At 49.6% G+C, this 23,237-nt stretch overlaps 12 protein-coding genes across 12 annotated transcripts; 6 read left to right on the top strand and 6 right to left on the bottom strand.

Moving 5' to 3' along the window:
- Positions 1-21: 21 nt before the first annotated feature.
- MIND_00226600 (uncharacterized protein) lies at positions 22-1,326 on the bottom strand (the record flags this gene model as incomplete). The annotated part of the gene is made up of 6 exons (XM_037359155.1): positions 22-87; positions 134-419; positions 466-1,029; positions 1,084-1,097; positions 1,149-1,202; positions 1,249-1,326. 6 exons carry the CDS (start codon positions 1,324-1,326, stop codon positions 22-24), a joined length of 1,062 nt encoding a protein of 353 aa, XP_037224250.1.
- A 173-nt stretch (positions 1,327-1,499) lies between these two features.
- MIND_00226500 (Phosphatidylinositol phosphate kinase PIPK5) lies at positions 1,500-4,560 on the bottom strand (the record flags this gene model as incomplete). The annotated part of the gene is made up of 8 exons (XM_037359154.1): positions 1,500-2,012; positions 2,067-2,133; positions 2,185-2,281; positions 2,327-2,412; positions 2,556-2,596; positions 2,653-3,239; positions 3,439-3,662; positions 3,713-4,560. The coding sequence occupies 8 exons, from the start codon at positions 4,558-4,560 to the stop codon at positions 1,500-1,502; spliced, it is 2,463 nt and encodes an 820-aa protein (XP_037224249.1).
- Positions 4,561-4,773: 213 nt separating this feature from the next.
- On the bottom strand, positions 4,774-8,144 carry MIND_00226400 (Non-specific serine/threonine protein kinase; the record flags this gene model as incomplete). The annotated part of the gene is made up of 5 exons (XM_037359153.1): positions 4,774-4,795; positions 4,841-5,187; positions 5,236-7,434; positions 7,490-7,678; positions 7,734-8,144. The coding sequence occupies 5 exons, from the start codon at positions 8,142-8,144 to the stop codon at positions 4,774-4,776; spliced, it is 3,168 nt and encodes a 1,055-aa protein (XP_037224248.1).
- A 56-nt stretch (positions 8,145-8,200) lies between these two features.
- Positions 8,201-9,125, top strand: MIND_00226300 (uncharacterized protein; the record flags this gene model as incomplete). Its single annotated transcript, XM_037359152.1, has 2 exons — positions 8,201-8,452; positions 8,502-9,125. Exons 1-2 carry the CDS (start codon positions 8,213-8,215, stop codon positions 9,123-9,125), a joined length of 864 nt encoding a protein of 287 aa, XP_037224247.1. The 5' UTR covers positions 8,201-8,212.
- A 49-nt stretch (positions 9,126-9,174) lies between these two features.
- MIND_00226200 (Obg-like ATPase 1) lies at positions 9,175-11,183 on the bottom strand (the record flags this gene model as incomplete). Its single annotated transcript, XM_037359151.1, has 11 exons — positions 9,175-9,215; positions 9,264-9,388; positions 9,435-9,526; positions 9,575-9,758; positions 9,811-9,908; positions 10,241-10,315; positions 10,369-10,638; positions 10,690-10,803; positions 10,854-10,947; positions 11,000-11,051; positions 11,102-11,183. 11 exons carry the CDS (start codon positions 11,181-11,183, stop codon positions 9,175-9,177), a joined length of 1,227 nt encoding a protein of 408 aa, XP_037224246.1.
- On the top strand, positions 11,182-13,152 carry MIND_00226100 (Methyltransf-2 domain-containing protein; the record flags this gene model as incomplete). Its single annotated transcript, XM_037359150.1, has 6 exons — positions 11,182-11,496; positions 11,597-11,661; positions 11,706-12,075; positions 12,122-12,702; positions 12,753-12,930; positions 12,976-13,152. The coding sequence occupies 6 exons, from the start codon at positions 11,182-11,184 to the stop codon at positions 13,150-13,152; spliced, it is 1,686 nt and encodes a 561-aa protein (XP_037224245.1).
- Positions 13,153-13,290: 138 nt separating this feature from the next.
- Positions 13,291-13,573, top strand: MIND_00226000 (uncharacterized protein; the record flags this gene model as incomplete). The annotated part of the gene is made up of 2 exons (XM_037359149.1): positions 13,291-13,379; positions 13,429-13,573. The coding sequence occupies 2 exons, from the start codon at positions 13,291-13,293 to the stop codon at positions 13,571-13,573; spliced, it is 234 nt and encodes a 77-aa protein (XP_037224244.1).
- A 588-nt stretch (positions 13,574-14,161) lies between these two features.
- On the top strand, positions 14,162-16,262 carry MIND_00225900 (Glycoside hydrolase; the record flags this gene model as incomplete). The annotated part of the gene is made up of 13 exons (XM_037359148.1): positions 14,162-14,242; positions 14,293-14,308; positions 14,361-14,563; positions 14,614-14,999; positions 15,055-15,148; positions 15,200-15,220; positions 15,263-15,290; positions 15,332-15,524; positions 15,573-15,592; positions 15,638-15,861; positions 15,909-15,937; positions 15,987-16,045; positions 16,096-16,262. 13 exons carry the CDS (start codon positions 14,162-14,164, stop codon positions 16,260-16,262), a joined length of 1,521 nt encoding a protein of 506 aa, XP_037224243.1.
- A 56-nt stretch (positions 16,263-16,318) lies between these two features.
- On the bottom strand, positions 16,319-18,942 carry MIND_00225800 (uncharacterized protein; the record flags this gene model as incomplete). Its single annotated transcript, XM_037359147.1, has 15 exons — positions 16,319-16,524; positions 16,569-16,879; positions 16,930-17,076; positions 17,145-17,172; positions 17,223-17,343; positions 17,390-17,484; positions 17,553-17,738; positions 17,790-17,880; positions 17,932-18,038; positions 18,089-18,133; positions 18,182-18,332; positions 18,379-18,482; positions 18,532-18,630; positions 18,681-18,817; positions 18,890-18,942. The coding sequence occupies 15 exons, from the start codon at positions 18,940-18,942 to the stop codon at positions 16,319-16,321; spliced, it is 1,881 nt and encodes a 626-aa protein (XP_037224242.1).
- A 380-nt stretch (positions 18,943-19,322) lies between these two features.
- Positions 19,323-20,507, top strand: MIND_00225700 (C2 NT-type domain-containing protein; the record flags this gene model as incomplete). The annotated part of the gene is made up of 1 exon (XM_037359146.1): positions 19,323-20,507. The coding sequence occupies exon 1, from the start codon at positions 19,359-19,361 to the stop codon at positions 20,505-20,507; it is 1,149 nt and encodes a 382-aa protein (XP_037224241.1). The 5' UTR covers positions 19,323-19,358.
- Positions 20,508-20,676: 169 nt separating this feature from the next.
- On the top strand, positions 20,677-21,870 carry MIND_00225600 (uncharacterized protein; the record flags this gene model as incomplete). Its single annotated transcript, XM_037359145.1, has 1 exon — positions 20,677-21,870. The coding sequence occupies one exon, from the start codon at positions 20,677-20,679 to the stop codon at positions 21,868-21,870; it is 1,194 nt and encodes a 397-aa protein (XP_037224240.1).
- A 3-nt stretch (positions 21,871-21,873) lies between these two features.
- Positions 21,874-23,197, bottom strand: MIND_00225500 (uncharacterized protein; the record flags this gene model as incomplete). The annotated part of the gene is made up of 2 exons (XM_037359144.1): positions 21,874-22,494; positions 22,595-23,197. The coding sequence occupies 2 exons, from the start codon at positions 23,195-23,197 to the stop codon at positions 21,874-21,876; spliced, it is 1,224 nt and encodes a 407-aa protein (XP_037224239.1).
- Between the last annotated feature and the right edge of the window lie 40 nt (positions 23,198-23,237).

Genomic DNA, 23,237 nt, shown 5'->3' with positions numbered 1-23,237 from the left:
GGAACTCGCAACTACATATCGCTACACCATCTCGTGCTTGGACTTGGGTGAATCTAGTTGCGCGCTGAAATGAATGGATGAATGTGCCTAGACAGAGTCAGAAGAGATGCGATACGGTGAAGTTGGAACTTACTAGACTGGACGGTTTGAGGGATGCTGGTGATGTCAATGGAGTCTGGATGGGTGGTTTTAAATGAGTGGCTGGAGGGATTGAGTCGTTCCTCGGTGATGTTTGATTATGCAGAGTGGAAAGAGAAATGGTGAAGGGCAGGTCGGGTTTAAAGCCAAGATGTAGTCTTCCGTTCAACAAGGAGAGCAGCGAGTTGCTGTAAACTAGATACTCGGATAAGTTGACATTGGCCTGCAGAAGGAAATTCAAGTACCTCCTGTGCTCAAAGCGAGTATAGCTAGCCACAGATCTAGAAGGAACGCGTTAATATCAGAAAAACTAAAATGTCGGATGACTTGCGATTGTGTTTGAGCAACGAGAACATTACAAGCACCGCGGCCGACATAATGACGAGACAGAGGCCGGTTTGGGCGGTGAATAAAACGAGTTTGTCGAGGTGGTTCACACTCGTGTGTTGTTCAGAAGCTGAGAAAAGGCAGAAGACATGGACGTACTCTGAAGGGTGGCTATGGGCTGTGCAATACAACATTGCGCCAAATATGATCAAGTCGACCGCAACAGTCGAAGCAAGACGTGCTAGCATAAACCAAGACCATTGATCTTCGAACTGATCCAAGGTCTGGACGGAGAAGATCTTTATGGAAAGGAGGACCGTAGCGCCGAAGTTGAAACCTGAAACTCCCCAGGCAGCCGCTGTGAAGAATCGGTTGACGGAATTACTGGCGAGCTGACGTATGCGAGCTATGAAGATGGCCTGGACCAATGGATGGGCGACGCTGCCAAGGATGGCCGCTGAATACATTTCTTTGGGTACGGGTATATCGGGAACCCCATATTTGGCGACAGTGCAGGTGTAGAGTCCGTAGCATAGAGCACCAACGTGACCTGCTTCGATAACCCTTTGCAGAGTGTTAACCAGTGACCCTGACGCATTTCAAGCAAGAGACACGGACCAAATTATCGCAAGCTGACGGGATAAGTCAGTGCAGGAACATAGATCACAGTCTAGAAGACGTACCAGAGTCTTGATGATTCTCGAGTCGTCAGGAAAGTTGGAGTAGTACACGAAAACCTAAGGCGGTGGTTGGAAGAGATGATTGAAGAAGAGGCTCAAGTACCTGAACTGTCACCATACCAAAAAGGATGACAGTGACAAGGATGGCCACCTCGATTCCTCCCAAAAAGATGTCGTTCATGGCAAAGAATGTGAGGGTGGAACGGCCAAGAAGACAAAGTGGGAGTCGATATTATATAAGGCTGGACCAACACCGCGTTCAGATGGCACACACATGCTGGTCGTCAAGACTGAGGATGATCATAAACGGAATTAATTTATGATCGCCGTGGCGGTGAGAGTACAGGATTTCTCTTATCTGGAATAACCTGGCTGCTGTCGACGGGCATTTGCGTCCCACCTCCTACGGTCTCTTTCCCTTTCTTGTTCCCGGTCTGTTGCTCCGTATTCTGGTGAAAAAGATCGTCGACGAGGGGCAGGGGGAGTCCTACTTCTCCGATGACTAGTAGGATTTGACCTGCGGACTGGAGAGCGTGAACGAGACCGGCGAGCCTCTCGTTCAAGTCGTTTATGTTCCTTTCGCATTCGTTTTTCCTCTTTTCGCTCAGCTTTCCTCCGTCGACGCTCCGCTTTGTCTGGGTCCTCGACTGGAGCCCCACCTGAACTACCCCCTTCATCACCCGCCGTTTTCGTCGCTGGTGCAAACCCGAGTGCCACTGCCAATGCGTCTGCCTCTGCTTCCTTGATTTTGCGAATCTCCGCATCCCGTTCATCTTCCGTGCCATCTTTGTCCCTGCTGTACCAATGAACATCCTTGTTCTTCTGCCAGCGGCCAGTAGGGGCATTGATACTATGGCCAAGATAGTTCTACATAGGTTGGATCAGACGTCTCGAGTCAGCCAGAATTCGGGCACAACGTACTTCACGGTCCTTGTCAGCAGAAACATCGCTCCATTTGAAGTCCCCCTGCCCTCCGCGGTTTCCCGGTCTACTCGCTCGTTAGTGTGCGAGAGGCTCTCAACACACAGACAATGCATACCTTATAGCTTCTCCGAACATCATGTTGGGCAAACGGGTTAAAGAGCGTTGAAACCTTGTCACACAAGTCCCAGGACCCAAGTTGATGCATTTATAGACTACAAATTAGTCCATGATAGATGAGGCAATAAAAAAAAATGAACGAGTGTGGGGTGGTAGAGAGTCTACAGGTAGAAAAAAAGGAGTGTGGGGCGCGTGAAAGTGCGCAGGAGAGTAGGTAGAAATTAGACTAATATAAGTTAGATGCAAGATGGAGATTGCGCGGTTTGGGGTCATTCTGTTTTGACCCTTTCATCATCTGCCCGAAAGTCTGGTTTGAATCGTTCGCCGCCACCACCACCACGCATGATGGCTCGCATGAAAGCGAAAAACCGATCCCCGTATTCGTTTGGCTCAACAGGACTAATCTTATGCTAGAATGAAACCAGTTAGAGTGCACGTGAGGGGAATCATGTCGAGGAAAACTCACTCGATCTGCACTGAGGCCCTTCCAGAAGTGTTCGAGCTGTTTGACGAAAGTATACGGCGTAAGGATGTCAATGACGCCGAGGTAGTATATCTTGTCCATCGCATCGTTGGTTTCGTCTGTGGCCCGCAATCCACCTTCGTCTTGATAGAATAAAAAGTCACGCCGATCACCGGTGTCTTCTTCCGGCAACCGTATGGTTCCTTTTCCATGACCAAGTCGTTTGGGATCCGACTCACGCATCGCACGCCGAATTGCTATGGCCTCAGCAGAAACACCGCCTTTGACTGCTGTCGACGTTGCACGACGGACCATAGTGATATCAGGCGAAAAGACTTTGAGGGTATTCCGTCGTACATTGTCGCGGTTGCCCCGCTCCATTTTATGAATGCCAATCAGCAACGAATAATCCATGACGCGGATTTTGCGTAGAAATTCGGCGTCCCGGCGGAGCTGCTCTGTCAGCAACGCTCGCTTCTCTGGTCCAATTTCAAGCATTTTACCACGGTTGATCCAGTTCAAATCTTTGAGGACGGCACGTGGATTTTGTTCCGCCTTTGCCTCTGGATACAAACGGCCAACGGTGCTGCCTTTGAGATCGAAGGTTTCGTGAATGTCTCGATGGGGGGGGAAAGAGGTTGTTCATGATAACAAAATGGATCTTTCGCCCATGAGGCAATTTGACTCTGTGAAGGCCGTAAAATCGTGAGAGTAGTGTGTGGGGGTTGTTCTTGACGTGGTCATGATAGTCCCGAAGGATGGAAAGGAGGAACTTGTGCTCGGAGTGACGAATAGTTTTGATGATAAAGCGGTAGTCGCGCGAAAAATAGAAGAATGAGCCCGACTTTCCTGGAGAACCAAGCTCGGAAAGAATGTATTTGGAGGTGAGAGAGAGCAGGTAGTCGGCAGGATCCAGATGGAAAAGGTCCTCTCGCAACTCACGAAACACCCACGGCGCATAATCTTTAAATTTGAAGTCGTATTTGGCTGATGGCGTGAGCTCATTACCGACGCTGCAAAGAATGAATGACGACACCCAAGAATCCGACTGGAGAAAACGCACATATCGAATGAGAACTTGTGACGCGCTACGTAGTCTTCGTCTGTTAGAGGACGCTTGATTTTGGCCTGACAACGCGAGACTCCGATGCGAATCCCAGTTAGCATGTTGTACATGAGAACGTAGTTGACATGATCTTCGCCAATGATATTGCCAACGAGAACCTTGTCTTCGTCCTTCGATCCATGACGGACTGGCGGTGCTCGTTCATTGCGCGTCAGAGCAGCCTCGGCCTCCTGTTGTTGCTTGGCCCGTTTACTCTGACGCTCTCGTCTAATTTGTTCGGCGTGGAGTTGAATATCTGAAGCAAGCTCCCCCTCGAGGTCTTCTGCATGAGGTTGAGACCCAAACTGTGTGTGTTGTGACGTGCGAGGCGCATTCCACGAGGTCGAGCCAGTTGTATTTCTTCGGGTTGGTCGCGAGGAGGGTGGCTGCAGATAGGTGTCTGACGGGAGGGAGCCGTTCAAATCCGTTTCTGGCGTGCGAAAAGAGAGCTTCGCATCGGTGATAGACCGCTTGAGCGACTCGGACTGAGGCAAAGAACTGGATGATGATTGAATTTGCTCTGGCTCATCAAAGAGAACCGGCTCCCGCATTGAGGGCTCTAATTCCGTCACGCTGGCTGGTGGAGAAGGAGGCGGAGGTCCAAAGGCTGAAGGGTATGGCTCTTGGTCACCAGTGACCTTCAAAAGATGGATTGGTCTGTGGTCGAGGGTCTGGGTAGACGAGAGGGATGATGTAGTGGTGCGAAAAGACACGGAGGAAGATATTTGAATGGTAGAAGGAATGCCGGTGCTCTGCCGGGGAGAGCTGGGCGGCGGCGAGGGTGAACGGAGGGCAGCGGTGGCCATCCAAGTTCGAGGAATGTTGTCACAGACTCGTCACGGGAAATGATTGCAAATTGGTTAACTGGTACATCCATATTCCTACGTGATTGGACAGAGAATAACGGTGGATATGCAATATGCAGATGGTAATATCGAGAAGAGTAGAAACCCAGTGAAAGCAGAGAGGCATGAGCAGTTTCAGTGAGTTTCATGCCTTTAATTAGGGTATAGAAAAAGTCAACGCTGTAGGTCGGCTCGCCTAAGAAGTATTAGTAGAGCACCAGAATAAGGCATTGAAGCTTACTTCTTCAGAGTGTCATAAAGGAACTTGTAGCTCCGCAGGTTGCCTTTCAGTCTCCGGATGTCGAGACTGTACATGTCAGTGATTCGATCGATTCGAGTGAGCTCGACTGAGAAGCGAACTTCATCACCAGCATCCTCTGATGATTCACCATAAACCGTGTCTGCCAAAGAGGCAGGCTCAGACGTGAGAATACCACTGTTGTTTAGTGGATCGTCACCATCAAGCGAGGTAGATCCAGGCCCGGCAGAGGAGACTTGTGAAGATTGGCGCCGCATAAGCAGCCCACGGAGCATACCGCCACCACTGAACGAGTTTTGAGCAGGTAGAGGAAGCCCTCGTTTGTCGACCTGGTTTATATCAGGCGGGTATTAAGATAAGTTGAAAGGTATACTGACCCCGTTTGAAGCCGCGCTCCCCGTCATTGTGAAGGCAGCCACCCCCGGACCTGTAGAATTGCTGGGAGCAGTTCTGCGCCGTTGTTTGCCCCGAATACAACGGAACTTGTACTCGCTTTCTATTTGGATTTCGACTCCCATTCCCTCTAACACAGCCTTAACATGGCGCATCACTTCTGGTGGTTGTCCGCTGGTAATCGTGCCAGTATCCACCGCGCCGTGATGAACACGAAGAACACTACCGCCTGATGGTGCATCTCGCGGAGTTTTCTCTTTGACTGTCCCTCCACCGCCAATATTGATCGACCGCCGGAAACGTGATGTGAAACTGGGTGTTGCCGATGTTGGCGTAGGCGCAATAGAGGTAGCTGGCTGAATATTATCGCCGGTTTTGCGTCCTCCGGAAACAGGATTCGTAGCGATGGGTGATAGTTGTGTGTTTCTGCTCGGCGTTGTGACGACGACTTGAACGGGACTTGTTTCGCTGGGCTCGGCCGTAGAAGTAGGCTCATTGATCACACTACTGCTTGCACTACTATTTCCAGTGACGGTCATACTGTTGCGTCCCTTGCGAATCCACTGCATCACTGTGCGAGCCTTGGTTGTACTTGCTTTCATCGCAGCCCCTCCAGAACCATTGACCTCAGGATCAAATGATTTGTCTGCACTGGAGGATTGAGGTGTAGGGGGCACGAGTTGCATTGAAGGAGTGCTATTTGTAGTCGTTGAAGGCTCTCTTTTGCGTGACATATTGGCCCTGATGGAGTTGATTGGGTTCACCATCACCGTTAGGCCTGTAAGCGTGTTTCGTCTGTTTTTCTTGGTGGCCTCTTTCTCTGGAGCGACCTTGTCCTGAGGTGTCAGTTTTTCTGCTGCGGGATCTTTTTCTGGGAACACATCCATGACTGTGGGTCGTTCAACATCTCCTGTCCCCACAGTATTCTTTACAGACGAGCTTGTGCCCTTCCATGTCGTTGGTGGACTAGAAGGGCTCGGCGGGAGAGGCTTTGCGGGTGACGCGACTCCGCTGGAAGAGGCACTGCCGCGCCTCCTTCTTTCTTTGCGTTCTGCTATGCTTGCGTTAGGGCTCGAAGTTGGGAGTGGATGTTCGGCATTCGTTAGTTGAAGGGGGGCAGAAGACAAGACGGGAGCAGAGGAGGAGACTGGAACTGGGAGAGATGGTGTGGGTGTCGTCGCCATTTCTCGTGTGGGACTCTGAGTTGGCGTTCTGGATTGATCATTCTCCTTCGGTGGACTGGCGGCACGTGGTCGATGAACTCTTTGCTGACTATCATACTCGACCTGGATTGTATGTCTGAACTTGTCTTCCTTTTCTTTCCCCTTTTTGGGGGTTGTTTCTGTCTCGTCCTTATTCTGGTGTGCTTCGCCATCATTGCCTCGTTGCCTGGGTTCCCCCCTGGCGACGCCTTCTTCAAGCGTATTGTCGGCTGGGCGTCTAGATCCAGGCGGTGCCGCGAACGGATCCTCGTCATTATCGGCATAAGCTGCGGCAGAAGATGAGTCGTATAACATTTCTGGTTGGCCACGCCGACTCCGCTGGCTTTGCGAGGCAACTTGCGTCTGGGAGCGAGACACTGATGATGAGGGGTTGGCATTTCCATTGGCTGTCGCCCGCATTTGTCGCTGGTAGGCGAGACGCTTCATTTGATGCTGTTCTATCGCAGCTTTTTCAAGCTCTTCTACTGTTCGACCAAAAGCATTGGGAACTGTGGGGTCTGTTGGGGGGACGTGATAGGCTGCCAGCCAGGGATGGCGCATGACACCTTCTAGGCTTGCACGCTTGCGAGGGTCGGGGACAAGCATCATTTTCAACAAATCGCGGGCTTCGTCTGAAATGTAGTCAGGGAATGAGAGCGGAGTGTTGACAATGTATTTGTAGAGAAGGTTTATGTTGTCGCCATCGGGATTGGCTGGATCGTCGTCGAATGGAAGGTATCCAGCGAGCATCGCATATAAAATGACGCCGCAACTCCAGATGTCGACTGCACTGCCGACATAGAGGCCTTCAGAAATGACAAGTTCGGGGGCAGCATAGCAGGGAGAGCCACATGAGGTTTGCATCAGATCGTCCGCTTTGTGCTCGAAGCGGTTGGCAAAACCAAAATCGGTTATGATAACATTACGATGTCGGTCAAGGAGTAAGTTTTCGAGCTTCAGATCACGATGGACAATTTTTTTCTGGCAATCCAAGTTGAGAAAGCTTACACGAGGAAGAGGGAAAAGATAGGCGCACTTGGTGGATGTACCAGACACCGGAAATGAGTTGCGAAAAGAGCTTGGAGGCGTCGCGTTCACGAAGGTAGCGGTGAGCGAGAATGAAGTCAAATAGTTCTCCGCCGCTGGCGTATTCTATTATGATGCCGATGTACTTGTCGGTCTCTATTACGTCGTATAGGCGGACGATGCTCGGATGCTTCAAGGTCTACCAATAGGATATTCGTTGAAGAAAGGCTGGGTAAAATATGGCAAACACTCACCCGTAAAACTTCAATTTCCCTTTCTACTTTGGACATCCGAACAGCAGTATCCACGTTACCACGACGGATAAGTTTGACAGCAACCTCCTCGCCCCATTGAGAATGCAGTCCCAACTTGACTTTGCCGAATTCGCCTTCTCCCAGAGTTTGAAGGAGCAGATATGGACCGAATTTAGGGATTGTTCGGCGAGGATGGGCTGCCGCAAAGGCTACAGCAGCTGGGTGAGAGTAGACATCGGTGAAAGAGGAAGTTTGGGTTTGGGGGTCATTCGGCGACGTTGTCGATGAAACAACTTGGTGAGAAGCGCGGTGTTGTTGAGGTGGTTTACGTGACTGGCTGGGGGAAGGTCCATACCCAACAGCCGCTGACGCTGGCCGCGACGGCGACGGTCCTGGGATTTCTAAACTCATGGTTGGTGTCGAAATGATGGATTAGTCACAGTCACACTCAATCTATCTTTGACTTGCAACAGCTGGAGATGGTTCTTCGTCTTCGTCTTGCACCCCCAAGTAAATCATGGCCAACAGCATGGATATCACGCGCAGACGCTACTGAATTCTTGCTGCCCCTACTCTCCCATTACGGGTGGTACCTCAGTCCAATAACCACCAAGACTACTGGTCATGCAGCCGGGCTCGCTCGCCAATTCAAATTCAACAAAAGCAACCACGCAACAGCTTTTGTCAATGATGTGCTGGAGCTGACAAAAACTGAAAAAGTCCGTCAAATATCGCAAAACAGCTGCATCTGAGTTCATGTATCCTCAGCACCATCCACAATTTCTCCACGTGACCAACTGGCCCCAGAGCTCAAATGTGGTTATTTGCACAACAACACATTCTGCATTAATGCCTGCCACTGATACCTTGAAAGAGTGCGTTTCCCCAGGAATCACACTCCGGGATGCTCGTTTCGCACTTCTTGTCTCCTCTCTTTCATCAGCGAATATCGAGGCTTCTGAAGGTCCTCCCATGCGATGGGATGTGTTCCAAGACACAATATATCGCTGGGCATCTTCTGTCTCTGACGAAATTGGCGATACTTCTTCTGGGAAGCGGAAATGTCCGGCTTGTCATGGTCCACACTCGCTAATTCGTTGCACGGGACGCCAGAAAATCCCCCCACCTCCATGTCCCAGTTGTGGGGGACCCCATTGGGGCGTTGACTGCTCGCTCCGAAGGCTAGCGAGGCTCCACCACAAGTCAGTAACTCAAGTCAAAACCCAAATTCGGAGAGCTCCTCTCGTCGAGAATATTACTACAGCACCCACTACTTCGTGTCCTAACTGCGGTGGAGATCATTGGAAGATTGATTGCACCCAACCACACGCCCCTGCAAAGCTTTTGAACAGTTTTCGCTTTGATTTACCTCCACCAACGAAGTTATCATAGTCTACAGGTACTTACAACACGATTCTGCTTTATATACGTAGGACCAAGATCATGCCCCAGATTTCCAGTAGGCGATATCACCGTCAACCACTGCAACGAATCAGAAGCTGAGCAGAAACATCGCAAAATGAAGCTTACTTTCGTATGGCTTGCCCTGCTGTCGAACCTTTCCCGCGGCTTTGACAGCGGTTTCACTCCCCTGTTCCTTCAAATCGTCGTACGACATAATTTCACCACAAACAAACTTGTTCTCGAAGTCGGAGCTGGCAAACGAGTTAGAAAACCCACAAACCCATATATTGCGCTTACTGTATGACACCAGCAGCTTGTGGCGCTTTGGTGCCTTTACGAATCGTCCAGGCTCGAACTTCATCGGGTCCACAAGTGAAGTATCGGATTAGCTGTGAATAATATGAGTGACGAAGATTGTTTGGCATGGATAGGCACACATCGAGACTAGCGTAGCCAGCCTGGGTGATTTTTCCTAGCGCGCTTGTGGCGCCTACGGCTTTCTGTACTTCTTCCTTCTCCTCTGCATTGAGAGGGGCCAGTTTTTCTTCGAAAGCGACAGAGAAAGGTATCAACAAGTCGCCTGGGTTATTCTCGTCAATCCATGCCTTGATTTTGGGTAACCTAGAATCCTCTCTCTCTCAGACGCGTTCATGCGCACATCTTTCATGCGCACCACTTGTTTTTCTTCCGAGCATAATCCTTTTCGCTCAAATTGACGAGATATGTGATGGGTCGGGCAGTTAAGAGCATCAGACCATTGATAACATCGATCTGAAAGAGGAATCAGTTCACCTTTTCGAGTAATTGATGAGAAAATCAGAAATGGAAAAGATTCTCATTGAACGGGGCGTTACTCCCATCTCGACGAGCTGGGTTATCGAGCATATCGCTCTTTATCGTCACGTGATAGAAATTGTTTGTCAACTGCAATTACCTGAGAATAAGTGTTAGCACGGCGATGAAACGATGTAGGATTAATAGATGAAGATCAGAGCGAAAAGTTTCTCATGGAACGGGGCGTTACTCCCATCTCGACGAGCTGGGTTATCGAGCATATAGCTCTTTATCGTCATGAAACGAAGGGAATTGAACGATATACTTGCCTCTTTGTTCGACCAGTCTCCTTTACGAACAATTTTCCCATCGTTCAAGTGCTGCAACACCTTCTCAACAGTCGCCTGAAAATCGTGAGTACATTGCCTTGGTGGTAGAAGATGGAAATAAAGGCTACCAATTCCTCTTTCTTAGCCTTGTCAGCGAGGGAGGTATTTCCCAAGGCTCTGGAACCCTTCTTCAGGGTATCAATTGCCTTCTCGGTCCATTCGATGTCCTTCAAACGAAGCTCAGTTTGGATGGTAGTGATGTCCCGAATGGGGTCGACATCTCCATCTACGTGGATGACCTCGGCATCGTCGAAAGCCCTGACCATTTGAAAAATGCCATCAACCGCGCGCACATGGGACAGGAAAGCATTTCCCAGCCCAGCACCGGTCGAAGCACCCTAGCGGCGATTAGATGCGCCGCGGATAGTATGTGGGCGACAGCAGCGTACGGCGGTGAGACCAGCAATATCGATGCAGGTGAGAAAAGCAGGTACCCGAGAAGCAGGCTTGTAAAGGTCACAGAGCCAATCGAATCGTGGATCTGGCACTGGAATTCGTGCTTCCTGCAAAATCGATGATCGACACAAGTTTATTGCCAGTTGCTTGTGCAAACCTCAGGACTATCTGTAGTATTAGAATTGGTTCGTGAAACCGGAGAATAACTCACTTTATGGTGGCGTAAGGAAAGTTTGCTGCCTTTCCCAGATCTGTCGGATGTTTTTAAAACAAAACGAGTGGAAAGAGGGTGTGCAAGCAGACCTGTCTCGGGACAACACGTTGAAGAAAGATGACTTTCCGACATTGGGAACTCCTGTAGAGGGTGTAAGACACAAAGGCCTTGTTACTGAGAGCCAAACAGACCTACGATTCCAATTTTTAAATTATTGCCGGGCCGACCCAGTAAGGTCTTTTTCTCGGGACCCGCAGACTTTTTGGGCGGCATGGATCTCTTTTTTCCGGAGCGAACGGCGGTTGTGGAGAATGGGGTGAAAGATGCAACAGAATATGCTAAGATTTTGCGTCGATGGACGCAGCTCGAAAGGCTAAAAAAGTTCATGGTGTCACATGTCACAGACAAAAAGTTGGCTTTTATGCCTAAACACTCGCGTAAACGACAGAAGACTGAAGTTGACGCCGGGGGTAAAGACCATGAAGAGCTCAGACTAGAGAGTCTCCTATTCGGTACCAAGTATACGCCACCAAAACGAATAACTCAAGATCCCACCCGAGAACTACACAATCTCACCGACGCGGATGTAACAGCTTGGTTATTCAACGATTGTACCACTAATTGAACGCAGTTATTCGTTATAGACGATGGAGCAGCAGATTCTCCTATTGACCTCAGCAACCCAGAAGCAGAATCTGACGAAGGGGAACTGGAAATACCTACAACAAAATCAGGTCGAACACCTGCATGGGTAGACCCTTCAGACCCACCAACAGTCTCTCTGGCATCGAATAGGCTCCGTAAACTTCGTGACCAGCCCTCCGAAACAGCCCTATCTGGTCGCCAGTACGAATCGCGACTACGACGTCAATACGAGCGCATAAATCCTCAACCAGAATGGGCAAAAGCTGCCAAGGCTCAATTACCCAACAATGACATCTCTGGTGTTGGCGAACTGCTTTCTTCCACTGCTGGTATTATTGCAGATCGTCTAAGCAAAGTCGTCTTACCTTCGGGTCAACTTTCCATCGAGCGTCTGAGAGACGTTAACCAGGCCTCCACCGTGTCGGGGAATGGCCAAGTCAAATGTTTAGCGTTCCATCCAAGTCCTGAGGTTCCTGTCCTTTGTGTCGGGACTGACGATAGACGAATACGACTATTCAATGTGAGATCAATATGTACTATCGTGTCTCGTGCTGAATGCTTTCTAGGTTGACGGCCATACGTCGCCTCTTCTACAAACCTTGCATATACCAACCCTCCCTCTTTCCCAGTCGTCTGTGACATTCCACCCCAGTGGCAACTCGCTTCTTCTCACAGGACAACGACCCTTCTACTTTGTATACGATCTCCAGCGGGGTGAGATGCAACACAAGGCTGGTCGAAGCCTTTGGGGCTCGTATGATTCCTCAACGGTTCTATCCGCTTCACGGAAGCGGTCACGTGGCCAAAACCTGATGGAAGGCGGTGCGAGTGCAGAGGGCATGCAAACGACCTGCTTCAGCCCTCAAGGAGATATACTTGCTGTTGCGGGTCGCGGAGGCAACATTCACCTCGTTGACTGGAAAAGTGGCGCCGGACAAGTTGTCGGCGATTTGAAATGCGGAGCCAGCATCAAATCCTTATGGTGGGGGAACGACGACGAAAATTTAGTCGCACTTACCAACGACTCGGAAGTGTATGTGTGGAATGTCAGGCAGAGGCAATGCCTCAACAAATGGAAAGATGATGGAGGATTCCGAGGCTCTGTTGGTGATATGGCAGCCTCTGCAAAAGGATGGCTTGCCATTGGGTAATGTCTCTTCCTTTTACGTCGTGTCGAACTCATCACTTTAATCTTAGCTCTAACACTGGCTTGGTCAACATCTACAGCTCCGATTCGTTCTCTCAAGCTTCAACCAACCCCAAACCAATTAAAAGTCTCGGCCATCTCACCACCACGATATCAACATTGCGTTTCAACCATGATGCGCAAATCTTAGTGGTAGCCAGTCGGGAAAAGAAAGATGCAGCGCGTGTGGTGAGTTGCACCCATCGCAGTAAATGCCACTAAATGCCTTTGCAGGTTCATCTTCCAAGCCTAACCGCATTTTCTAACTGGCCCACATCAAGCACTCCTTTAGGCCATGTCACGACGGTAGAATTTTCACCGAAGAGCGAATATATGGTGATTGGAAACACTCGGGGCAAGGTTTTGTTGTATCACTTGTTACAGTACGGAGCAGCTCGTAGTATTACGTAATTTCGTTCAGCCTATGTATCAAGTGTCGGTGATTGTATCAGTGTCATTAGATTGCTGCCGTCTTGACGCGTAGCGAGTGTTGCCGCCGCCACGTCCTACTATAAAGCTCAGTCCCACACTCCTTAACAAGCTACCACTATGGTTCTGGGAAGACTTGTTCATTATGCAGTCGATGCAGTCCTACTTTCTACGCTAGCTGCTGGAGTCCGTCGTTCAAGCGGCTTTGCGTAAGTGACTCTTTCTTTCTTCCTCCATGATATACTGAAAGAACACAAGACCAAACGCTGAATCCATATCTGACCCTACTCTGCGCTCTGTTGCCGAGCGCTATTTTGGCGTTGGAGAAACCATCTTCGACATGATCCAAGCCACCGCAGTGAACAGTCCTTACTTCAAGCGCGATGGAAAGGGCTCACGATGATCAGTTTGGCAAGCTCCTTTTTTGATACCAAGTTCTTCGTCTGAAACCACGCAGTTTAGCTATATCTCTCCTGTGTAAATTATTATTGCAACTGAAAGGACCCGTCTCAGAATTGGCCAAAAACTTGACTGTCAGATTGATCGTCTCTCGAGCTCACCATCACTGCTTCCTAGAACCACCTCTACCATTGCGCATTGACCACCACAAGCTAGCAACACCTCTTGACATGGGAGCTTCCATCGTGATGTCAAAACGGTCTATCTCTGGCCACATGTCTTATCGCTCGGAGAATATTTGTTGTCTTGGAATGGCATTCTCATCTGTGCATATGGATCCGGCCTTCCTTGTCCCAACCAATCGTTGATATCGACTGCTGACTTGTCCTCATGCTACTCATATCGACGAAAAGGGTTTTTGTGGGCATGCTGGCACAGAAGTCCAGTATCCATCGTGACGAACACCACGCGGAAGACTTGTTTGTCTTAATTTTGGGAATCAAGGCCATCTCCTTCCGGACCCGACCAGCAAGAATAAGAAGAGCTCGTATAGCAGAAGAACCTCGTCGGATCGCCTCGCCAGTCCCCCACTATGCTCGCGTCGCCACTGCTGTCCATCCTTGCATTGGGTGTCACCTCCGTGTTTGGCTATGATCCTACTCGAACAGATAATGTTTCCCTTTTCCCCAACATTTTTGACGCGGCCTAACAAATCTACCTTAGTTGGTGGTCTATTATGGTAATTTTTCTCCCTTCTACAAAATGAATCTTCATGTCCATCTACTTGCCAGGTCAAAACAGCTACGGTGCCGTCGGTGGGGCTCAATCCGGTTGGCAACAACAAATCGGCGCCTACTGTCAAGACGACGTCATCAACGTTTTACCCAGCAAGCCGCTATTCTCATTTCCACAGACCCTTGCTGACTTTCTTACAGTTGCGTTCATTGACGTGTTCTTTGGTACTGGTGGTCTGCCGGATTTGAACATGGCCAATGTATGTATGGCAATGTTTCATGATAAAAATCGCGCTGATATCACGACTAGGTTTGCAACTCGGCAGACAATGGAGTCTTCCCTGGCACCGGCTTAGCTAACTGCCAATTTTTGGCCTCGCAAATCCAAGCCTGTCAAGCTGCAGGAAAACTAGTCACCCTCTCTTTGGGTGGCGCCAGTGGTGCTGCTGTTCTCACTTCGGACGCGCAGGGTGTTCAGTTTGCCAATACCATCTGGAATCTTTTCCTTGGAGGCTCGAGCTCGACGCGTCCCTTCGGAGCTGCTGTCTTGGACGGGCAAGTCACTATTTTAGTCTTGACAGAGCTATCTATATTTACCATCATTAGAATTGATCTCGACATCGAAGGAGGAGGACCGACTGGATTTGCCGCCTTTGTCACTCAAATCAGGACATTATCTGCCAATGCGAGCAAGAAGTTAGCAACTAATGATTTTTAACTCCAGAAATGTTTCTCATTAATATTTTACCAGGTACTATATCACTGGCGCTCCCCAATGCCCTTACCCTGATGCATATATGGGTTCTATACTCAATGCAGTGGGCTTCGATGCGGTATATGTCCAAGTGAGCTACAATCCTTAACTATCCAATCATCTGCTTACGTGTTGTCTCCAGTTCTACAACAACTACTGGCAAGTTTTTCCCTTGGTCATCAGCCCACTCAGTCGTCTCCCTTAGTTCTGTTGCCAACTCTGGGAACGAAAACGTAGCCGGCTTGATTTTCTTGAGACTGAATCAGACTGATAGTTGTCCAGAACTGGAACTTCGCTTCCTGGGATACATGGGCAAAGACAGTTTCGCCGAACAAGAACGTCAAGGTTTTCATTGGCGCCCCCGCTTCGTCATCTGCAGGCTCTGGTTACGCGAATGCCGCAACCCTCGGAGCCCTCGCAGTCTCCACTCGCGCGAAGTATTCGAGTTTCGGTGGAGTGATGTTGTGGTTAGTGCAATTCCTTTCATAAAATTAACCCAAGCAAATGGTCTTCAGGGATGCATCACAGGCTTATGGTTTGTTTTCTTGTGGTGAGGAGGAGTTGAGCTCATCTCCAACAGCAAATGGCCGATTTGACAGGGCGGTGAAGAATATCATCACGACCGCCGGTGGAGGAGGAGTCTCCACGAGTAAAACTGCTTCATCCAGCTCCTCGACCAAGTCCTCTACCCCCATAACATCAAGCACAAGATCATCCACTACCATCTCCACCACCATTTCCACAACCAAGTCGTCCTCTAACGGCAATTGCGCAGGCGTTGCAGCTTGGGTATCAACCGTGGCGGTATGTGACAGACTTGGATCCAATCCCCTTTCCCTCAATCTCTACAGTACGTTGGTGGGAGCCAAGTAACCTACAAGTGCGTCCGCTTCGAAGGTGTCAATAACACACAAGATAACTATTTCTAGTGGACATTTATGGCAAGCCAAATACTGGTCTCAAGCTGATGTGCCTGGTGGTGTAGCTGGTATTCCTTTGTTGAACTCGCGCCCTCAAGTAACTGACATTTATTTCCAGGTGACTGGACGGACTTGGGGGCGTGCACGTCCCTTATGGCAACTCTTAAAGCCGATGCGCCGGCCAAGCCAACTGCGGCCGTATTGACTGGTGTTGCCCCAGCGGCGAAGGCGACAGTTGCGGCGCAAGAAACTAGAAAGAAGTCAAGAGCATTTAAATTTGTCTAAGTAACGACGCATCATGATTGTAAACGAATAAAATTTGTAGCAAATTTGGCCCAAATCTATGCAGGTGTGCGCGTAGCCTGCTGCTGTTTCTCTCGCAGTTCTTGTTCAATCTCCGTGCTAGTGCGCAAACGAACAACCTTGGACTCCACAGCATTCTGGGTATTACCCAGATAAAAATTCGTCGTTAAACAGCCCGCAATCAGCGACAAAAACGACAAGATAAGGGCAGGGAGGTAAAGGTTTCTGGCCGTGTCATTGTATGCTACGAGCGAGTTAGGCACGAATCTACAGCAACCGATCCCTTACCTCGAATGACCAAGTCGCGTGGTTGTGCCTCGCGAGCCACGACGATGCTACCATAGATTTGCGCAATCTCAGTTGAATTGAGGGAACTACCGAGGTACTTGACCAGGTTCTTAGGGAGTTGGTCGTTCCAGATGGCTGCAGCCACCGCAGAACCGATACCGCCTCCGACACTAGTCCACAAGGATAACAACGAAATAGCAAGGGCCATGTCTTGATGGGGGACAGAAGCTTGAGTGGCGACTTGGGAGCCTATGACAGAGAAAGCGCCACCGAGAGAGGTGAGGATTTGGCTCATAATAAGGACAGCATCACTATGGAAAATTATTAGCTTGTGGTTCTTCTTCCTAGTCAATACGTGTACCTCTGGTTTCCATTAGCGGCTAGAAAGACCAGCCCTTGCCCAATGATTCTGATGGACAGACCAGCAAGTTGAATCCACTTATATCGGTGAGTGTAACGCTGTATCAGACCACCTATAAGCGCGAAAAAGCATAGGCCGACGGTGAGACTTGGCCGTGGTCAGCATAGGCTTTACAAAGATAGACAAGCCAAACATCTGGCAAATCCTTAGCAAACCGTAGACTGTGGATTGCTATACATACGTCTAGGCGGTTTGCTTAGACAGCCTGCAGAAGTATGAGAAAATGTGCTCACTAGTGAAGTATGTGTAGTTCTTGAGGTTCCAGTCTTTAACCACGTAAACCCAGCTCGTGAAGTACGTCAAGGTGATGTAGCCTGAAAGATAGTACAGGAAATCGATCGCGACACAGCACAACTGGGAAGGATGAGCCTGACAGACGACACCTGAATGAATCACGAACGAAGGTCTTGTTCATTACGCGCCGAGGCATGATGGGATGTCCGGCTATGCGGAATTCCCAAGCGCAGAAGAGGACAAGAAGCACTCCCCCCACAACTACCATGGCAATAATGGAAGCCGTAGCAGGCTTTAGATAGCGTGTTCCATGACTAGCTGAGACTCACGATTTTTCCATCCATTATGGGCAGCAGTGTAAAGTGTGAACGGCAACAAGATGAGTGTGAACGCTGTCCCGAGCAGGAGCAATCCGAATCCGTCCATCAGGCGCCAGTAGTATAGAATTAGGTGGAGAAATGTTTGCTTCTTTTCTTCAGCGGTTTGTCGATGGGAAGACGCAGCCAACGAAAGAACTAGACGCATATGAGTTAGAACATGAGCCCTCCAAGTATCATGGCTCTGACCTCCAATGCGTTTTGCCTTTCTATCTGCCCAGAAAAGGATGAAGAGCGAAGGCGCCAAGCACACAGGAACCAAAATAACGAACATTCCATACTATTAGACTGGGTTACCTGGTCCAACAAGAAGCAAAGGCATTGAACTCACCCCCCAGCGCCAGCCGTTCAATGTGTTAGCAGAGATGCCGGTTGTAATATCGCCAGCAATAAATGCGGTGACAACAAAGGGCATAGAGAATAAGCCTTGCACAAGCCCTTTGGAATGGTGAGTGGAAGATTCCTTCCGAGCAGCGCAGAAAATTAACCTCGCCATTGGAGAGAGGTTATGTCAGAAATGATGATTCCAAGCACTTGAGGGAGAGTCATCGAGTCGTCAATAAGTGGAGTGCTTCATTCACCTAGATCTATTCCAGTGTTTCCCATCGTGTAGATGACCTGGCCGGCAGCGACCGCGCTGATCGTCGACGAAGCAGCGACAATAATATATCCGAGCGCATATAGCGAGACACCCATGACCAAGGCGGAGGGTCGACCAGATAGGTCCGAAATCTGTGGAAAGTTGACTGGTAATTCCACTTGATATGAATGTGCGTACTTTAGCGATAAAAGGCTTTGAAACGCCTCCAATGATGGAGGTTGCGACACCGATAGCTCCTATTAAAGCATGGCTCGAGAAAGAGGAGGCAGCATAGTTTTCGTCTGTCCGAAGATTCACTATGAGAGTCATAGCATTGACCGAATGTCTTACAAGTGTAGGTAGTGCTTTGACTCAGAGCATAGACAAAGGCAATGAGACCCAGTGAGCCATAGAGCATCCATATTTTCCAACCCTTGCTGAAGACGAGGTCTAGTAGAACGCGTAGGAAATGGAATTCAGATGAGGGTGGTAGAACTGACAAAGGGCCTCGATGCGTGTAACGCCATCGTCCTGATCGACAACGACTGGGTCCTTTGAAGGCGGTGTGATGTCAATGGGCAACGCGGCTTGCTTTTCGTCGTGGCCGGAGGACATGGCGGGGGAAAGGACCGGGAGACTGAAGAAAAGATCTTGGTTGATTATTTATCTGATAATGAATTGCAATCCGATAGCCGGATCAGCAGCGCACATGGGCCAGAGAGTACTATCGGCTAGTATCGGTGCCTTGAAGTGCCTTGGCATATTCAACTGAGCCGGAAGGAAGCCCAAAAACCTTGGACAGGCTGAACATTTTGCAAGTCATAACAAGTGGCTCGAAAGCTAGTGGTGTGTCGACCATTATTGCTTTCAGTGCGTCAATGAAAGATTTCGTGTCTGTGGAGGTGCATGCCACGTGGTCATAGCACATGCATTCGACAGTATAAAGCAGTACAACCTAAGATTGACTATTTTAGCGGTCGAACTACTTGACTCGGTCAGTTCAATCAGGCACGGACAGCAAGATAATGAGACTAACAGAACGTGCTCATTGGCTTCGACGCTCGCCTCGGTCCTGCTCCAGTTTCCAGGTTTCAAACACAGTTGGTTGAACGGATGCAAAACGCGTGACACTCGTGACACCTGGCCGTGACGCTACGTATGCACTCTCGTTTCTCTCGATGCATCTTCTTCCCCCTCGTCATGGTCTATTCAATGTGCGGATCGAAATTTTAAACCTCGCGAGCGTACCCCTGGTTTCTGGCGAATTTGGCGTACGATGGAAGTTCAAGAATACCCACAAAATCAAAGGGAAAACCAAGAAGCTGTTGGAGAGCGATGAACATGACGGAGATGGGGATAGTTTTGGGAGTGCAGAGACAAGTGCCGAAGACCCTGGGCCTGCTCCTGAGCCTCAAATCAGCTCTTCTGCTCGTGGCCAAACCCAATGGCTTCCTCTCCGGGACCATTCCGTGACCTGGAACCAGCAGCTAGCAACCGTTGTTCAAATGTCCATCGATCGCGACACACACCAGCTGCTTCCACATCATTTCAAGCTCACCGTACTCCAGAGGGTCATTGCTCATGACCCAGACGCTCCCCACAGACCCCGTCTTGGTGTCGTGGAGCTGGATTTGGCTGAATACGCTGACAGTCAGCCCCTTCCTCCCGGTTGTTCTGCTAAAGGCTTGGTCACTCGCCGTTATCTACTCCGTGACAGCAAAACCAATGCAACCCTTCGTCTAGCTATCCACGTAGAGCCAATCAACACAGCTACATCCTACGTTGCACCACCTCTTCCTAATGGGGAGATTCTCGCTGGCGTATCAACTTTGTTGACAACGCATGACGACGTCTACCGTACTCGGCCTCGCGCACTTGATCTTTATGCACCTTTGGGTGCTTCTGCGTCAAGTAGTAGAAGCTCCCTCCAGAGCAAAGTTAGCTTGCGTAGTGAGCGACAGTCTTTCGATCTCCACTCACTTCCACGAGCGTATGGACCGGGGCCAACCGAATCGCTTATAGAAGCGCTGTTCAATCCTGCGCCAGTTAAAGACCAGCATCTTATCAGCCCATTCACTAAACTGGTCAGAACAGAATCAGGCAGTTCACTCCCCTCGTCTCCTTCATTTTCCACAAGCACAACAAGGTCTTCGCCTCGTCCTAGCTTGTCAAACGACTCTGCAACGAATAGTAGCCATCATCATTCTCCTAGTATAACCTCGAGTCTTCCTAGCGCTCTCAACAGTGGGGGTCACCATTGGTGGCAACGCAATAGGGATCATCCTCCCAGTCGTAGTGCGAGTCGCGCTGGTGCTGTTGCTGCGTAGAATGCTGTTCGTCTCAAGGGCTACGGTTTTTATTTCTAATGTTCTATATAGTAGCTAGAGTAGTGTACCAGGTTGTTTGTATAATGAATGTACTTGACAGTCTTGACTTGTTGTTGACCGGTTGACCTGTGACACTGAAGCTTAAATCCAACCTTCATCCTCCTTCATCATGAAACCCCTGAATTCCCAGCTCGTCACCCCAGGGCCTGCCTCGACCAAGATTCGACTCTCTCTCTTATCTTCTGCTATATGCGATGCACTAGGTGGACCTGCTGAATTCCACAGACGCTTTTCTTTCGACTTTGTCTCTGAAATGATCCCAAATCAGAATTTCGGTTTGGGCGCAGGCATTTGGACTGACGATACCAGTATGACACTTGCACTCGCCAAATCGCTGGCAACGTCCAACGGCTGTGACGAGGTTGATCAACTCCACAGATATTATCGGTGGTGGAAGAAGGGCGAGTTGAGCGCCATTGACCGATGCTTTGACATTGGGAACACTATCTGCACGGCTCTCAACTCCTACCACGACGCCTTGACTTCGAATTCCCAACACGGCTTTATGCAGAAGGCTGGACGAATGTTGTCATCCCGAGCACAGCACGCTCACGAAAGGGAGGCTGCTACCAAGGCGTTGGCGGGCATCCAGCAAGGTCTGAGCGCCACAGTCTTTGGCGGAAATGGGTCTCTCATGCGAATCTTGCCTGTCGGACTGGCCTATTACCGTCTCTCCCCTGATGAAGTAAAGAATTTCGCAGCGAGGACCAGCCGTGTCACCCACCCAAACGAAGTTTGTATCGAGGCCTGTGTTGTCTGGGCTCAAATGATCGCCAAAATAGTGCATTCCGCTCAAGAATCGATTCCACTGACCAAGCTCGACGTGCTCAACCACTTTTCAAACTACGCATACGAGACTCAACCACTGCGAGCGGCCCTGGCAGCAGAAAAGCCATGCTCTGATGAAGAAAGTTACTTGCGATTCCACCCCATCCTCAAACTTGCCGTAGAGACTATATCATCGAACACGCCCTCTGAGGATTTATCGGCTCAAATTCTCGCACTTTTGCCCCAAGAAGCAGCGCTACGTTCATCTGGTTATGTAGTCCACACAATCACAGCCGCCTTATATGCGTTCTTGGTAACTGAAACATTCGAGCAAGGGGCTATGCTGGTCGTCAACATGGGAGACGACGCTGACACGGTTGCTGCAGTTTATGGCGGACTTGCTGGGGCATGGTACGGAGAAGATAAGGGTACATTCTGGACAGAACGCGTTGAACGGTGGTTCAAAGAGCTCGTCAGGAAAGAGACTATCGAAGAAGTAGCAAATCAACTTGTTGTGTTCTCCAACGCAGCATAAGTACTACGTTGTGTTGGCCCATACGTTCGTCTTTCCAGGCTGATCCCATCCAAGCGGCTGAGCATGCTGAGCGCAGTTTCGTTCCCGCACGCGTAGGAAATAATTGTGCAAATTCTGCCAACGTGCTGTCCATTCGAAGCCACGGTGGACCATGTACGCCAAAAGCGGAAAGAAAGCGCAATCAGCCAAGCCAAATTCGTTCCCAGAGATAAAGAGCGTTTGTTTCGCGTAGGTCTCCCAAAAATCCAGCTCTTTGTACACGCAGTCGATTAATTTAGCTCGTTCCGCCGTTTCCAAAGGTTTGCCAGAGTTTTCTGCGTTGAAATGGGCATCTTCAAGTTCATCGTAGATGCTGTGAAGGTTCTCGGTTTCTTGAATACGGGTCAGGGCGACGCTATAAGCTCTGCGTGCAGAGATAGAAGGAAGGAGTGTTTGTTTCGGCTCAAAGTATGTGTCGATATAGTGGAGAATTGCAATGCTTTCGTTGACGATTATGTCACCTCCTTCCTGTGGATCAACAAGAACAGGTGTCTTGCCGCGATGATTCAGCCCAAGGAAAGGTGGTGTCCGAGTTTCTTTTGGATCACACATAACTCTCAGTCGCATGGGAACAAAGGCAATCCCCTAAAAGCGGAGTCATTCTTTTGCGAGTCGGTCGTAGGAATAAACTTTCCTTCTCGTACAACGCCATAAATACTCGCCAACTGGGAATTGAACCATTCACATAATACAGCGTCGGTTGATGGGCAGGAGTTCCCAATGCTTTATACTGTGTGGAAACGATCACTCCTGCGGCCCGCATTTTACTGAGAGCCATTTCATGACTGCGGAATTTTCGCCAACCGAGACAGTCTTCAAGTATAGTGACTGTTAGCCCACATGATTTGACAGCGTCCTCTGCGGTGGCGGAAACGCAGACATTAGTCAGAAGTCCCCCAATAAAGAGATGAGTTATGCCTCGTTGACGAAGCAGCTCTTCCAGGTTGGTTTCTTTGAATGCTGAGTACCAGCCTTTCGTCAGGAGGACATCGTCAGGCGCTTGGAGGGCTTGTACCTCGACAGGGAACTCGGCACCCTCCGTATTTGGTGCGCAGCATGGCTTTTTACCACTGTGCGTGCCCTCCAGTAAGTTTCCAAGTGGTTGAGTGGACCGCAATGCATATTCAGAGCGCACCCAAATAATGGGTTCCTCTCTCACTCTGAACGAGCGGACAACTTTCGCAGTGTTTCGCAAAAGCGCGAGGCGTGATGTTGCAGAGATAAGAAAGTTTCCGCCATGCGAGAGAAACTCGGCTTGGAGGTCAATGAGCAACAAAGCGGTAGTCATAGTTTAGCACAAGATTGGGTTACGTCAGCAAACCGAACCG

This window comes from Mycena indigotica (genome assembly GCF_014461135.1).
Source record: "Mycena indigotica strain 171206Taipei chromosome Unknown Mind.scaff0002, whole genome shotgun sequence".
Lineage (NCBI taxonomy): Eukaryota > Fungi > Basidiomycota > Agaricomycetes > Agaricales > Mycenaceae > Mycena > Mycena indigotica.
The sequence above is the reverse complement of the archived record's forward strand: the minus strand, read 5'-3'. Positions and strand labels throughout refer to the sequence as shown.